This window comes from Medicago sativa, chromosome 4 (assembly GCF_051527215.1).
Source record: "Medicago sativa cultivar Bolivia chromosome 4, Bolivia_mono, whole genome shotgun sequence".
Lineage (NCBI taxonomy): Eukaryota > Viridiplantae > Streptophyta > Magnoliopsida > Fabales > Fabaceae > Medicago > Medicago sativa.
In genome coordinates, this window is record NC_140752.1 from 58,760,774 (window position 1) to 58,777,883 (window position 17,110).

Sequence of the window (17,110 nt, forward strand, 5' to 3'; positions counted from 1 at the left end):
TACCTATTACTGTTAAAATTTGTGTCCGAGGTGTATAACCAGGGAAATAACTAACAAAAATCAATTATTTGTCAACAAAAAAAAACAACAAAAATCAATTAGGCATGGATGTTTTTTTCCTCACTCTGTTGTTATCACATAACTCGTGTAAGGAGTTCCAAAGGAAGAAACTGACCACAAAAACACATGATCTCGCACTCTACATTGGTTATATGGACAAGTAATGAGACCCAGCTCAAGGTCTATCTGAAATATATGGATGTTGACAACGTGATAAATAGGATTTTGACAGCAGAATACTAGGTAACAAATCAAGAACACTGCCATGGCGCGACAATGGTGTAGTAGATCATGAATAAGAGTATAAACAATGTTGCAAAGAACCCGTCTAAATTAGGATCTAGATAACATATTACAAACCGTTATGTGAGAGAATAACCAGTATGAATATGATTTGATAAACATACTGAAATCACACAACATGAATACAAATGACACTACAGAGCAAAAAGGATGGAACAAAGAATAAGAATATACACGCTAAAAGGGAGTGCTCAAACTCAGCTGAATCACTAATCGAACTAGCAAATCACTAGTTGAAGTACATAACCCGGTCACTATTAGTTTTTTTGCTATAAACACTTAACCATCTATGGAAATTTGGAAGGAACCTCACATTTCAAGTAAAAGGGGAACATACCCCAATCCTTCAAGACAAAGTAAAAAATGGGAAAGTAAAAAAACCCAATTAATATTTAGAAAGAAAACAAAAATTGAGGACAAATTAAACCACATGTGAATGGAACTATAAACAAAAATATCAACCATATGAACACAATGGACACACACAAACACAGTCAACCAGCAGCGGTAGTACACAAAATACAACGCATACGAGGACCATCCGACTTGGTTTCTTCTTCATTTTCATCGCTGGCATCATCTGCATAACCGTTGTAATCATCATATGATTCTGCCTCTTTGGGAGTGGGTTCAATCTCTCTTGTGCTACTAGTGTAGTATGAATCCGTGAGACAGGTTGTGTGATAACCATGACAGCAAAAGAAAACAATGACTGATACATTCTGTATAGAAAATGGGTCAAAACATATACAACATCTTCCCCCTCCCCTAGTCTTTGACTTCATCTCCATGGTTTTCAGACTTAGGGATTTCTCAAATGCCTGAGAGGCACGGTGGTCACTCATATTAACTCGTGGCTCATCTCCTTCATTGCCTAAAGAAATTCCATGCCTTGCCTCATTGTAATACTTAATTAAAAGATTGACACAGTCCGCCTATTTCAAACAGAAAATCAGTTAGATACTTTATTCTATCAAATTATTGAGATCAAAGAACTTTCCATTCTACTATGTAAAGGTGAGAAGGAGGGGGGAAAATAAAAGCACCTTAAGGATATCATTGCACCCATGTCTGAGTGACGTTTCCGTCCTGTAATCAGTGATAATTTTAACTAGCCGATCCCTGAGCCTATTAGAAGTACAGATAGAAAATTAGTCAGAGACGAAAATAATGTTACTGAATATATATGGAACTTGAAGTTGAAGCCATAATGATTTGACTCCAAGCAATCGATAAAATCAAAAGCAGGTGAACAACATACAGAGACATAACCAGAATAGTGAGAAAGGAATTATAGAGATCTACAACCCAAATACTAATTTAAAATAGGCAAAATTACACTTTTAGTCCCTTAACTTTATTTTAGGTAACAGTTTAGTCCTTTATCTTTTTTTCATTTCAATTTTGTCCTTTTGATTCATTTTCATATGAATTTTTAAGCTTAAAATTCATTATTTTATTTTCTTATGGTCTTTCAGTCTTCAAATCTATGATCCTTGTCTATATTTGCATAAGAATATTAAATTTGAAGCTTGAAAATGTATATGAAAATGGACAAAAAGGACCAAATTGAAATGAAAAAAAGATAAAGGACCAAACTGTTACCTGAAATTAAGTTAAGGGACTAAAAGTGTAATTTTGCCTTTAAAATATTATATTATATGTTTTGATAATATAATGCATGGTATGTTAAATCACACTTATCACCTACCGAGGTATTTCCAACCCATTGGGAACCTTATTTACAATGTAGAGGGGGTCAAGATTTCCAACTGTGTGCTCCAATAGTATGCCCACCTGTTAATTGCAAGAATCATACCAACAGCAATATCAGAAAGAGTAGGTATGCAAAATGAGTAAATACTGGGCATGTTGCCTCTGTTTATTTTGGATTTCTAAAACAGATTTGTAAAACTACTATCAACAAAATCAAACTTCTGTAAAGCAGATCCGTAAACAAGTATTGAATAAAAACAATGAATTTATCTTTTCTCATGTTACATTGATCTTTACTTTTTCTAAAAAATGGCCAAGGATTTGAGTTAAAAATAGGTAATATTACTTGAAATTGCAATGAAGATTGCTTTGAATTACTTGAGATTAATCTTCAACCTTTTATGTATTTATAACAATAGGATTACAATCAACATTCCTCGATTATAGGGAAGACAAAGGAAAATAAATCAGGGTAATTCCTTGATTATTTAGCAAAAAGGTTCGAGTAGGACAGACAAAACTGACTTTTATTCGATCCTTGGTAAACATCAAAATAGGAACAGAACAAGACATAAGTAAAGTGCTGTAGTTTGGTTTCACTAAAAAGATAGAATGAAGCATTATAAAACAGCACTATTATGTTCCACTTGTTCAAAAGGTAGAGAAGGGAGAGCATAATGAAGAGAAATAGTAGTATGGTCTCCGATGTGTTGTTTCTAAAAGATGTTTCCACCACATACTTGTAACACAGACAAAGTCAGGAAACATATAAAAGATGTTCTAGTTTTTATTTTATTTTAAATAACGGTTTTCTGGTCTTAAAAATAGAATGAAAAGTAAAAGACTAGCTCCCAAAGAGGTATCTTTTCAGAAAAACAAAACCATTTTTATTCAAGCAAGTAATCAACAGGTCCGTATCCTAAATATACACACCATCTCAGGTTTGTGAATACATTGCTTGATTAATTCTTCCCAGAGTTCATCATCATGCTGCATGGTAACAAACTCTACAGCCTGTGCAAAAATATGAAAACTTCAAACTTTACTTTAAAATCCCCGAAATTCTAATTCAAGATTTAGATGTTGGTTAAAACCAAAAACAAGTATAAAATAAGATACAATACCTCCTCTATATCCCCCAATTTGTTTATAATAACAGCTAGGGCTTTCTTTGCATTTCCCATCCTTCCTAAGATGAAAACTTGCTCCCTCATCAAGTCTCTTTTGATGCAAATTTCGTAAGCCTGAAAAATAACTATGAGCTCGATTCACAGGCATGCATACATATAATTGCTGAATTTAGTCATTGACTCATCACCTTCTCAAGGGTATAATGTTGACTGCTACGAAGAAAAGGTAGCAGCATCTTTGGATCATAGTCTGCATAGAGTTCTACCTATGCACATTCAACAGAAAACGGTTTATCAAATGCTAGAAAAGAAATATTAAATTACATGCAGCGCATATAAACCATTCCACTAATGTTTAGCTGGAGAAGACACACTGTAACAGCATATAGAATCAATACAATATATGCTAATTGAAATCCTAATCTATGATTCTAATCTTAATTAATATATATGAATTTAGTTTTTATTTTTATTCTAGCGCTCCTCTTCAAGCTAAAGCATACTAAGCTTTAAGCTTATTGCAATGGGATGATGTATTGTAAAGAAATAGAAATAACATGGCTTTGGCTGCAGACAAAAAGTTATAGCGCAGCCAGATGTGACTATAACAAAGATCGGTTGGGCTCGCCAGAGGATTTTGAAGGTGGGTTGGGTGATTGTCGGTGATGGATTTTACTAGAGAAGGCACAACTGAATAACTCACACCTGGATGAGAAGAAAATCACATTGGCGAGAAAAAAAGCACTGGATGCAGCACAGAAAATGCTTACAAAGCGACAGAAACGACAACCGGAACTGTAACATAAGTTGTAGAACAATAGCACGTCGAACTTGTGATTTAAGTGTGTCTAAGTTAAACAACATTCACCTCTATTTATAGTAACATTCGCCTCTATTTAGATAATTCAAATCCTAATAGATAAATTATTCTAATCCTGATGATAAATTTATGGATTTTATTCTTTGATTCTAACAATTTTCATTACATACCACCAAAAAAACAATTTTCATTACATAACATTCCTCTTTCATTTAGGCTTTGAGGCTAGCTATGTAATGATTTTCAATAGGCATATCAAAGGAAAACTTTCCTAGAAAAATATTCAATTTCAAAGATTCTTCTAATAATAATACAATAAAATGTTAAATTCCAGAACAAGGTAAAAGTGTTTCCGTTCATTCACCAAGTAGAATAATCACTTGACAGGACATTCGTCAGACTTCAGCACACACACACACACACACACACACACACACACACACATTTCAAAATCAGGAAGGATAACTTTAGTCTCATCCAACCAGAAATCCGGAATGCCAAATGATGCCTATATAACTTACAAAATTTGTCTAAAAGGGAATAGGTTATTAACAAGATAGAATAAAATTGAAGAAACTCTTAAAAATGCTGCAAAGTGAAGGCCTGTATCAAAATATTTCTAAGTGCTAGACTGCAGAGTAATCTCCTGTTCTCCACATGACCAAATATCTAGGTATATAGTCAAGCATCGAGTCCTATATTTTCTTGTCAAGCATTCATGTGTCATTGACCATAACTGAAATTCAAACTAGTAATGGTACTCAAAATTAAAGGACGCTTGCAAATTAAAGAATTAAAACTACCTGCATATCATGGAAATCTTTCCCAGCATGTGGATTTACTTCAAATAGTGAATGGAGATACAAATGTAAAAAATGTCTGCAATCAGACTTGTTATCGGCATTTAGAAGTTGCTTCACAACCTCAGGTGGACTTATTAATTCCCTATTCTGGATATACAGAGGAACTGCACGCTTGCAATCTAGCATCATCAATTGGACAACCTGAACAGGCAGAGATTAAACAAATAAGAGTCCAATGATCATACAAAGAAATGAAAACAAATACAAAAAGAATTGAGCTTGTATACCAAGTCAAGAGTATAATTAAACAACTTCTGTCCTCTATAAACAAGTCTGAGAATGTTCAAATCTAAATCAGAACAATTGTTGAATCAGATGGGATTTTGTTGGTTCATCCATTTTGCCATATACATTCAATATATCAAATATGATAAACATGGATAACCAAATTGTAACATACAACATCAAAACTTGGCAACAAAACTCTTCAGGAACTTAAAATTAAATGCCAACAGATATATTAAACAAGAATTTGAACACAATGTAAGATCAAGGCATATATAGAAACCACGGATTCAAATAACTTGTACAAAATACAGTTATACCTTTTCTTGAATTACATCATGTAGGTTGTGTTTATCAATAAAATCAAATACTTCTGGCTTCAGAAGCTGAAAAAACCAAACAAAATAATTAAAGGAAGAAAAGGAAAGTGAATTAGCAGCCAAAACAAAATAGACAATGGACTCCAGTATAAAGCAATTGTATGACATCTAATTAATGTAACTGCTGTCTGACTGCAAGAAAAATTAATTGCACCACCTACATCTGCATACAATGAGTAGGCTTTCTCATATTGCCCATCAATTACATACAACTCCGCTAATGCCTGCAATATGATACAAAAATGTTAACAGAAGGAATGGTTAACAGGTTAAAAATATAATATGATTAATCAGGTTTAACCTCCTTGAGTGAATCAGTCATGGACGAAGTATTTAGCTGTGGTTCAATGGCTGAAATAACAGGTAGTGCAGAATAAATTACAGATGGCCAGGATTTCACAGTGGATAAGAGATCCTTATGGAAAGATTGATTTGTAGCCAATGCAACAAGAGCAACCTGTAGAATTAAAAGCATAATAGATGAGCTCTATCTCAAGTCTGTTCTATACAGATACTATGCATACACGTCAATTGTAACACCCTAAACCCCACATATTATTTTCTAATAAAAATACAATAATTAATTAAACATGCAAGGGTGTCGCACATCTTCTTCAATTCAAAAATACTTCATTTAAATTAACAATGTAGCAGCAGAATAAATTTTTCAAAACATCAAAGTAACTTTCACATCATTTGTATCAACATCAAAACTGAATTCAAAAGAATTCTAAAACCTAATCTAAAATAGAATAAATCCCCAATCCCTAGTGTCACAGATCAGAGCTTCGACTCGATGAAGACTCCCAAAAGCGATAAGTAAACGAGTAGGCTCGAAAACCATCCTCAGAGAGACTCACTGCTACTAAACTTCTTCCTACAAATCAGACTCACTGCTACTAAACTTCTTCTTCCTACAAATCTACACAAGGGTGTAGGCGCCCAACCCGCCACTAGAGGGTGAGAATATATCCAACACAAGAGATGCATAATCACATGTATAGATCTAGATAAAAGAACACAACAATTACATTTAGACATGTATGCATCATAGTCAGACAATATTCATATTTAAATATAAAGTTTCATTTAATAAAAATCAAATAGGCATCAACCAACATCTTATAATAACACATAAGCATCGAGAACATTTAAGAATATCAAGTAACCACTTAGCAAAATACAAATCATTCACACATAATCATATAGAAGCACATCATTAAATATCACATCTTAAAATAGTTACACTTTTTCAAATAACACGTCTATTAATTCCACATCTTCAAATAGCACATCAATTACACATCGTTAAATAAAACATCATCAAATAATTCACAAATTACACTTCTTTAAATATATAATCAAATTCACCACATCTTCAAATATGCTTGACAATGAATGCATTGTCCCTAACTCGATTCTATATGCATGTGGTACCGGTTTTGGATGTCAAAGTTATGTTACTGATTTATCCCCCATCTTTAAATCACATCTTTAAATCGGACTGACCATGAATGCATGAGCACCAAATAATGACTCGACAATGCACATATTTATATGACTCGACAAATACACATCTTTAAATGACACATCTTCAAATAACACATCTTTATATCAACACATCTTTAAATAACTCATCATTAGATTTCACATCGTCAAATATTTTATCATTTACACATCGTTAAATAACACATCAACTACACATCGTCAAATAAAAACATCAACACACATTATCAAATAATCTCATTATTTTACATCATCAAATAATTTATCATTACACATCTTCAAGGATTACTTCATAACTAATTTAGATTAAAGATTTCAAACTTATGTATTAAGCCACATTCTAATTCTCACTGCAATATTTGAACACCTATTTCACTTATACTGTCTCATTCCTATCGTCCTTTAGTAATTCCCTTTTATTTTACTTATTAAACCATGGCTTATAAGCGACCCGAAAGGTACCATAAGTCAAATATATAATCAGCACGTTTTAGATTTGGCAGCACCATTATGTATTTTAAACACCACAATTTTTTTTATCAAAAGGAAGTTGTCACACTTCTTAAATTCCCAAATAAAATTATCACCAATGCTTCAATACATGATTCACAAACTGAGAAAAATTTAACAAATTAAAAAAAAAAAAAAATTATCAAAGAAAGCTGTTGCAAGTTTGGTATCTAGCTTGTAAGAACACTAGACCTTATGGTACATCACTAGCACTTCAACACTTAATCATATAATAGCTCACAAATCTAATTTAAAGCTAGTATAACCGAACTAAATCAAAATTGTACAAAATAGCCAAGAATTGCCAACAATCAAGTCGAAACAACAGTAGGATGTATTCTCTAACATCAACTAGGTACGTATAGTCATTTTTAATCTAACGTAATAAAATAAAAATTGAGCATAATTAAACCATGAATTTAACACATCGACATCATGAATTCAAAAATAAAAACATACTCAAAATCACAACAACAAATTAGAGCACGAATTCAACATAAATTCATTAAAGGATCATGAAAAACAACGGAAAACAAAGCCCTTCACTACCCATATGTTCATACAGCCCTTATGGTGGATAGAGACTCCACCCTTACCTCTAGCATGGAGAATTTGATGAATTCCTACGGTGAAATCTCTCCAGATTCTTTTTTCTATGCCACCTTGTCTTTTCTCTCTACAACCCTAGTTTTCCTTTGATCTCCAATCTTTTCTCCCTTTGTTGTAACCTTATTTTTCTAAGGGTCCGTTTAGTTCGAGAATTAGAAGGGGAGGGGAGGAATTTTAACGGAGGGAAGGGGAAGGGAGATATTGTAATTAAAAATGTGTTTGGTTCGCAAGGGGAGGGAAGGGATTTTAAAATTATTTTACTATTTTACCCTTAAACTATTAAATAGGGATAATAAAGTAACGAAACACTAACGATGTAATCGATAACAACACGATATAGACGATGGAATAATGGATTAGTAATAGGGTTGTTACAAGTAATAAAAAAAGTTGTTACAAGAAAAATATAACCTAATAATAATCAAAGTTGTTACAAAATAATATAACCTAAATAATAATAATAATAATAATAATAATATTTGATTCAAGGATAATATAACCTAATAATAATAAATGTTGTTACAAGGATAATATTGAGATTTTAAATTAATCTAAGGATAATTTTGGCAGTGCAATAAAATTTGCTCCCCTCCCATCCCTCCCCTTCTAAAAATATAACCAAACACTTCAAATTAAAAATCTCCCCTCCCCTCCCCTCCAAAACTCTCGAACCAAACAGACCCTAATATTCTCATCTATTTATAATCATCAGCTAAGTTTGTTACTAATCTTTGAGTTTAAAATATGCACCTCCCAAATTTGTTACTATTCTTTCTGTAATAACAGCGTCTTGCTATTCACACTCCCCTCTACTTAAATCATTAAAGCATTACTCAACTCACTAACTACCCCTCTTTTCTACCCAATTTTTCTAATCCACCTCCGTTCGCAATCTACTTTCTTATTCTCTCTAAAAAAAACTCTATTTTCTCCCTAAACATTATTTTCATTCACTCTTTAACCGACTAATCAATCAATCTACTTTCTCCTTACCTATTCTCTTAATAAATACGAATAATTAAATTAATAATATCAAGAAAACCAATACTATTAATAATATTAATATTAATATCATCTAATAATAATACTAATAAACTAATATTAAAAATCGGGTGTTACATCAATTGTAAGAGAGCAATGTGCTTCAGCTAACCTCATAAGCAGTGTCACGTAGTCTGGGGTTTTCGGTAGGCATGTAAGGAACCAAAACAGGAAGTTGACGCAGATGTGCAAAGTGAAAGACCCATCTGGTGAAAACGGTCCATTGAACACTCAATTACAAGATATGAACCCCACAAGATTAAAAATAATGGTATGCCGTATTCAGTACCTCTCCCATGCCGAAGCTGATCCTCGTAGTAACTTGGGACACAAAGAAGCTGCCTCACCGTATTTTCTTTCCACAATCAAATGATCAAGGTACCGAGATCCCACCTGCAAAGACATGAGGAAAATGAAACACTTACTCTATCATTATACTCAAATAAAGAAATTCAGCTAGAAAGAAACAGTAAAAAGATACTGTTAGGAACTCGAGGAAATTGTAATGAAAGATAGAAGATTAGAAGTGTTTTGCCTTCATATAGGATTTCTACTTTCACAACTATCAAAGGTACAGAATGACTCCCTCTGTCTTAAGAGATACGCACACAGTACACAACATACTTTTATAGTGTTTTTATACCCCAAAAAAAAAAAAAATCATCAAAGAGGAGATAGGAAAGGAAAGTATAATAAAGGAGATGACAAATTTTTTTTTTTCTTAGGATAAAGCAGCATTAACTCTCAAGCCTGGTGAAGGCGAAAGTTCTTAGGCGGCCACTGCGAATGTTTTGAGAAACAAGCCTTAATGTTATCATCACAGACGAAAAGAGATGACAAATTAAAAGGCTTTTGGGAAACAAAATAGTTGAGGAGCCTTCACATTATGCAATGAACATAAACAGCGCCTCCATATGCATATAAGTAATGCCCTTATTCCAATTATTTGTCATACAATTGCCCATTATAATCTATATTAATAACTTTCTGAAATACTAATAAGCATACAATTCAGAAAATAGATTGAACCGACAAACTTAAAGTTAAATACCTCATCAAGTAGTTCACTGCGTCCCTGACTAGATTCAACCACAGCTAAAGCTTTTTCATGCCATCCATGTTGAAGAAGCCAAGCAATATGATCTTCGGTATCCCTGATTATCAATATGCATCAACTTCTATCCATATTTTAATTATAAATTTATAATATAAGTAGGACATTTTAGACATATATTAAAAAATTCGAGCAATTTTTGTAACAAGAAATTTAAGCTGAAGAACATACTGATGGAACCCGGAAATATCGATCTATGGACAATGTGTTCATTAACTGGTAATTGAGCAGAAGGTCTTACAATAAGAAAATGAAAGATAAAGTGTAGAAAGGAAATGATTCCCAACTACCCCGGAGCTAAGCTCCTCAAAGAAAGAGAACACTCTTTCTTTGCCTAACCATAATGGTTCTAGCAATAATCATGCATACCTACTACCATTCACCCACCTCACTATTCATACTACTAAAGCATAACAAACTTGCCAATTGAGCATCCTAGCCCACTCTTCAATTACCATATAACCTCACCATACTCTCTATTGCATAATAGCCCTTTTTCTTATCCCCTCATACTCGGTTCCCTATCACATGAGTACTTCAATTGTTTTAATTTATATGTTCTAGTTCCTTGAGGGCAACGATGGATGGAGTGATTTGCTCATAAACAATTAAGTTTTTTGTGGCACAGCAGCATATGTTGAAGGGGTCAAATTATTGAATAAAAAAGTGCCAGATTTTCTATTACAAATGTTGAAGAATCTCACATAGATAATAGCATTTCACATTTTCTTTAGGCACTTCTAGACAAAAATGACTAAGAAAGTATGTTCCATTTATTATAATTTTATGATATGTGACATAAAATGATATATGAATAAAATAACACAACAACTGGTGAAGTTGACATCAATGATCAGCCACATCAAGGCACTGCATTGGAAAATTGTTGATTCTTCCATGCATAGCATTCAGCTGACGAATCAAGAACACGGAATATGCAAAACGAAAAACAAAACATCCATCATGATAGGTGGATATGATGAGTTTTAAGACAACATGTAGAGATGAAAGAATTTCTTTTTCTTACCAAATCCTCCCCCCCCCCCCCCCCCCAAACACACAATCACTGATTTAAAGTACATATACCAAATACTAAATCCTAATACAAAATAAACAAAAGGAAATATCACAAATTGATTATTCATTAAAGCATGTTTATCATCATTTTTTCCCTCTCATGCATAAATAAAATGCAAAAAAAAAATACAAAAGGATAAGGAACTTGAAATTAACCTTGGCTTTGCAATAACTACATCCTTTGGGGATACAATATAGTACAGTGGTTCATCGCCTGCAGCCCACTGACCACCGGCATAACTGCTACCTACATTTGGATGAAAAACAACATTTGTTATGCAGACTTTCTATACACACAACATGCATGTAGGAAACCGCCTATTATTATGGTGTACATTAGGAAAATGCACAGCACAGACCGTCCAAATCCCAAGAAGACAGAGGTTCATGTAAGAGATTAAGGAGACACACTCAAGGGAAATTAAGGATCTATTTGGTTTGAGAAACATTTTTTAATTTCATATATCGTTTTCAATAATTTTACAAAATTACATGTGTACCCAAAAAAATTGCACCACCTGTTAAGTGTTAACTATATTTCCTGTTTTTAAAGAATTTTCAATTAAAAGAACAATAACAAAATAAAAAAATTATATACAATAACAATGTTTCATATATAAATCTTTGAAAACAGAGTTATCTTGAAAGAGTAGTAAAAGCATAAGCACAAAATGAGAGCGGACAAAGTTATCTTGATTCTTGAACCATACAGTTCCTAAGTTCCCAGGGACATAATGTCTAATGTAATAATAGGTTGCCAGTGAGACAAAGTAGTCGGTCAAAAATCGCGGAAATCAGCGGTTTATTCAAATTCTGCTATTGTACAGCGCTATAGCACTTCTATAATCGATGTTTGATAACACTTTGCACTAAATAGCGTATAGCAGAACAATAGCGATTTGTTCAAATTCTGCTACGTTATAGCTGATATTTAACAATACTGCAATGAGGTCATCGAAGGAGAATTGGCAGGGGAAGTTTGATCTGTATGGTTACCTATTTCCTCTTTCAGTTATTTGTTTTCCAGTTTCCACTGTAACTCCACCCCCACATGTACTGATACCACACTGATATCAGTATACACAGAAGAATAACACAATGGATTGACTATACTGAGTAAGTTTTGATCCAATTTCTATCAATACATAATAATCAAGAATAATGAAATGTTAACCTGAGAAGGGAGCGTGAGCAAGAGAATAGTCTTTTGCCTTGTAATGCTCAAACCCGTGTACTGGTAGAGCATCTGTTGAAAGTTCATCATTGTTCCATGATACTACTCTTACTTCAGGTCTTTGTGCATTGCCCTGTTCAAATTTGCATATCGACTTTAGAACAGTGAGAAAATTCCAGATTTAGTGAAGTGGGCAGCAGAAGAATGAACTACCTCACTTCTCCTTCCATATATAACACATCATACATTTTATTTTTGGCAAATGCAACCACAATTTCATTGCTTCCATACTTACACTTTTTTGGCTTAAATAACTAATGGAAAAAAAAATGATATATAGTCTCAATGAAACATAACATATCGAATAATGTAATGGCTGTTTGTAACTTTGTACTAAAAAATAACTAATTTCTGGAAGCAGCGTTATGCTGGTTTGGTACGGTCACTTATCGAACATAATGAAGCAAACAAAATATTCCAATTGAGCCAGCTCATTGTTTGAACCCTTCAGACAAAAAATTAATAGATTTCAAATTTCTAATATATCCAAGTACTATGACCAGGAAATTACCCCTTTAAATTAAAATGCCAGGAGGAAGCTCCTTTATATAATTTAAGTGAACATAGAAGATTGAACCGAGATAACAGCTTGTAGCTATAATATAGGAACGGGAGGGTTTACTGTTGTAAATAATGTATATGTATATGTATATTTACAATTATAAGTAAAAATTATATGTGGCCAATTAATCGGGCCGATTAGGTTTAGAATAGTCTATTTAAACAAACTATTGCATGAACTTTATTCATAACTTGGAAATATATCAGGTATATTTTCTACACTTGCATTATAACAGGTTCAAGGACAGCATGAGAAATTATATAATTTCACCATATGCAAGGAATATAAATACCTGCCGTGAAGGAGCTGTGCTACTAAAATCCTTATCTCCATCTTCTTCTCCAGGAATATAAGCAAGAACAACCAAAGAATCACCAAATGGGGCAAGTCCTGAGATGAAATAGCTGGTTTGAAAAGATGCCACAATATCCACCTGGGTCATACCAAGCACAGGAACTTGCAAGTATGCCCCATTGGTGGATTTATGGTGATTTGTCTTTATTGAGGCAATTTTGACCGATGTTCCCCAGCCAATAACTAAGACGGTGTCATCCTATTAAGTGATGGTGGAAGATTAAGTTCAGCGGTTTCATCAAGAAATGAACAACAAATTAAGTAACATATTTGCCGCTGTTCAAACTTCAAAGTGACAGAACAAGCTTTCAAGTGAAAACAGCATGACAAACAGCAAATAACTAAGACGGTGTCATCCTATTAAGTGATGGTGGAAGATTAAGTTCAGCGGTTTCATCAAGAAATGGAACAACAACAAATTAAATAACATATTTGCCGCTGTTCAAACTTCAAAGTGACGGAACAAGCTTTCAAGTGAAAACAGCATGACAAACAGACAACTATATAGATATTTGACTAACCTGCCAAACCAAGTGAGGAATCAAAAGCTCGGGGTGTGGACATCCCCGTGGTCTTTCAATAAATGTTATTCGCCGGTCATTGGCAGTGTCATAAACCTTCACTCCGACATCATTGGCCCAAGCAACAAGACTTGCTCTCCACTTCACAGCATGTATTGAACCTTCACCAGAGTGCAAAACCTTTTTTTGGGAAGGGAACAGGGTATTTTTAAGTTAACAAACCAAAAATACCATCCAGAACATATGTGCTGCTAAGAGTTATAATAACTTAACAAACCTGGTCCCGATAGCCAATCCATTTCTTCGAATTTAAATATAAATTACCAGCTAAACCACCAGCAATAAATCCCCTAGACGTTTTCCTTGCATAATCAGGGTCCAAAGCAATCGCCTTCATGGGCCGATGGTACTCAAATTTCATTACCTCATCAGTAAAAAGACTGTTTATAACGACCGTTCCGTCATCAGAACAGCTTCCAATATATTCCCCTTCCAAGTCAAAACTAAGGTCATTCACAACAGATGCATGTGCAGAGAATTCTTTCACCTGTAATAAAATTACTCGTCAGAAACAATTTCGTTCGTTTCTAAAATACAACACAAGCAAGCAATTTGCTACCACATGACAACAGCTACAATCTACAACACTGCACGTGATATCTCTCGAAGGTGCACATAGTCAACACAAACAACGATATCCAGCTCTCATTCCATACATTAGCCAGAAGAGAATGTCAATTAACACAAGTGTTCCAGCTCAATCTCAATAATGATTTGGAATCAAATTTTACTTGTCTAAATCTCAAGTTTCCATCACTAATAAATACATGTTACTTCACTTAACTATGCATGTTTGGTTCCACTTATGAAAGAGGCAAAATTGATTCTAGAGGTTTAGAATTGTTTTTTACATGCTTGTTTGCTCTCAAATAGAATTGATTTTGCCTCCGGAAATTGATTCAAACTTCAGGTAGAAATTGGAGCTTTTATTCTCGAATTTATTTTTACACTCAATTTTAGTTTATGTTTGGTTCTGCTGTGATAAGAATTGGTTGAGTGAATTGATTCCGACTAAAAATGAGTTGAACGTGAAGTCCTTTGTGTTTGATCCATTCATGCAAAAGTGGCTTGAATTAATTATAAATTTGAGTGTAAAAATCAATTCTAGAATCAAAATCTACAAATCCTAGCTTCAAGTAAAATCAATTCGAGAGACAAATCAATTCTATTCGAAAACAACCAAACACGTCAAATCAATTCTACACTTTCAAAATCAATTTTGTCCCCTTCAAGAAGTGGAACCAAACATAAACTTATAGTTCAATTCGCTTTTAAGTTAATGTATCCAAACGGCAAACACAAATCACTCTGCCTTCAACTCACTTTTAGCCAATCAATTTTCCATAATCAATTCACTCAAAATCAATTTTTGTCCAGCAAAACCAAACTCGCAACTAAACAAACAAAATAAAAAACACAGTATTTTTTTCTCAATCTAAACACACTTTGATTGAATGAATTCCTTCAAATTTGATCTAACTAACTCCAATTTAATCAAAACACCACAAATTCAAAACAATTAACGAATTTTCGACGATAAACAACGCAGCAAATCAACGCAATGCTAACAAACCTGATTCCCGAGAAAATCAAGAATATGAATAGTCCCAGCCTGAGTACCAAGCGCGATCATCCTTTCAGCAACCGAAACACAAGACGCGGCATCAGTAGCTAACAACGAAGGAACGCTACCTCCCATTCTCTGATACTTCAGCCTCGGCTCTTCTTCATCATCATCCTCTTCAACTTCTTCATCTTCGTCTTCTTCCTCTTCATCTTCCTCGTCTTCTTCGCGTTCATCGTCGCCGTCGACGCCGTTCTCAGGCGGAATCGGTGCCATTCGGATTGTTATTCCCGGTGGCTTCGTCGTCGGAAAAGTTTGTTTGACGGTGAAAAATGGGAAATTGTGGTGTGGCGTAGATCTGTTTCGTTGCGCTGGGAAAATGTTCCCACGTTTTTTTGTTTTTTTTTTTTTCCTTCTTTGTTTTTCAAGTATTGTTCATTTTTTTTTGTTTTCATAAATTGAACTGTTACACATTCGAAATTTCCTTTTTCGTGGAGGAGGAATAAAATATTTTTTGACGGCAATAAAATAATTAATGACTAGCCGACAAACAAATTACTTACCTACGTTCATGTTGTGTGCTCTTCTTCTTTAATGTTCCAATCACAGTTAAACATGTACACCCTTCGGTCACTATTATAAGCAAAACTTTGCATTTTAGATACATTCAATTAATAATGTATATGGTCTTTATTATAGACCACATACATCATTTAATGAATGAATCTAAAATGCAAAGTTTTGCTTATAATAGTGACCGGAGGGTGTACATTGCAATCTATATCTAATCTATTTATTTATTGAATTAATGCGGTTAATGAATTTAAGATAGGTTTAATTAAATTGAAAGAGTATTGATTCCTCATCGTGAGCATGACTCAGTTGGTATAGACAATGCATTAAATATGCAAGGTCCGGGGTTCAAACCCCGGCCACCACCAAAAAAAGAAAGAGTATTGATTCAAATTTTACTATATCTTTATTTATACTAGTTTGTCTTTCCGCTACAAATATACTAAATGTTTGTTGTTTTCAAGTTATAACAAATCAAATTAACCATGATTATCTATTTCAATGACACCAATAATATAACAAAAAATATAATCTATATTCCTTTTTTTATTGACACCAATAATATAACAAAAAATATAATCTATATTCCTTTTTTTATTGACACTAATATAACAATATTTTTTTAAGAGTATAATTAGGATAATAAAAAAGTAAGTATAAATATACTCATCTAGTTTATTACATTTTTTAAATGATAAAAGAAAAAAAATCTTTATTTATACTAGTTTGTCTTTCCGCTACAAATATACTAAATGTTTGTTGCTTTCAAGTTATAACAAATCAAACTAACCATGATTATCTATTTCAATGACACCAATAATATAACAAAAAATATAATCTATATTCCTTTTTTTATTGACACTAATATAACAATCTTTTTATTTCAAT

The 17,110-nt window shown here is 33.3% G+C and overlaps 1 protein-coding gene across 1 annotated transcript; it reads right to left on the reverse strand.

Moving 5' to 3' along the window:
* Positions 1 to 551: 551 nt before the first annotated feature.
* On the reverse strand, positions 552 to 16,075 carry VPS41 (vacuolar protein sorting 41). Its single transcript, XM_085701839.1, has 19 exons — positions 15,659 to 16,075; positions 14,303 to 14,572; positions 14,026 to 14,205; positions 13,443 to 13,703; positions 12,529 to 12,661; positions 11,511 to 11,601; positions 10,215 to 10,317; positions 9,453 to 9,556; positions 9,276 to 9,369; positions 5,799 to 5,954; positions 5,659 to 5,721; positions 5,438 to 5,503; positions 4,833 to 5,033; positions 3,398 to 3,475; positions 3,204 to 3,323; positions 3,013 to 3,093; positions 2,075 to 2,160; positions 1,410 to 1,491; positions 552 to 1,298 (listed from the first exon to the last, which is right to left on the reverse strand). Exons 1-19 carry the CDS (start codon positions 15,923 to 15,925, stop codon positions 858 to 860), a joined length of 2,877 nt encoding a protein of 958 aa, XP_085557965.1. The 5' UTR covers positions 15,926 to 16,075; the 3' UTR covers positions 552 to 857.
* Positions 16,076 to 17,110: the final 1,035 nt, after the last annotated feature.

Coding starts and splice junctions, on each gene's coding strand:
- VPS41 (XM_085701839.1), bottom strand. CDS start 15,925: ATGGCACCGATTCCGCCTGAGAACGGCGTCGACGGCGACGATGAACGC. Junction 10,318..11,510: donor GTAGTTATTGCAAAGCCAAG/GTTAATTTCAAG, acceptor ATTGATAATCAG/GGATACCGAAGATCATATTG. Junction 3,094..3,203: donor AATTGGGGGATATAGAGGAG/GTATTGTATCTT, acceptor ATTTTTGCACAG/GCTGTAGAGTTTGTTACCAT.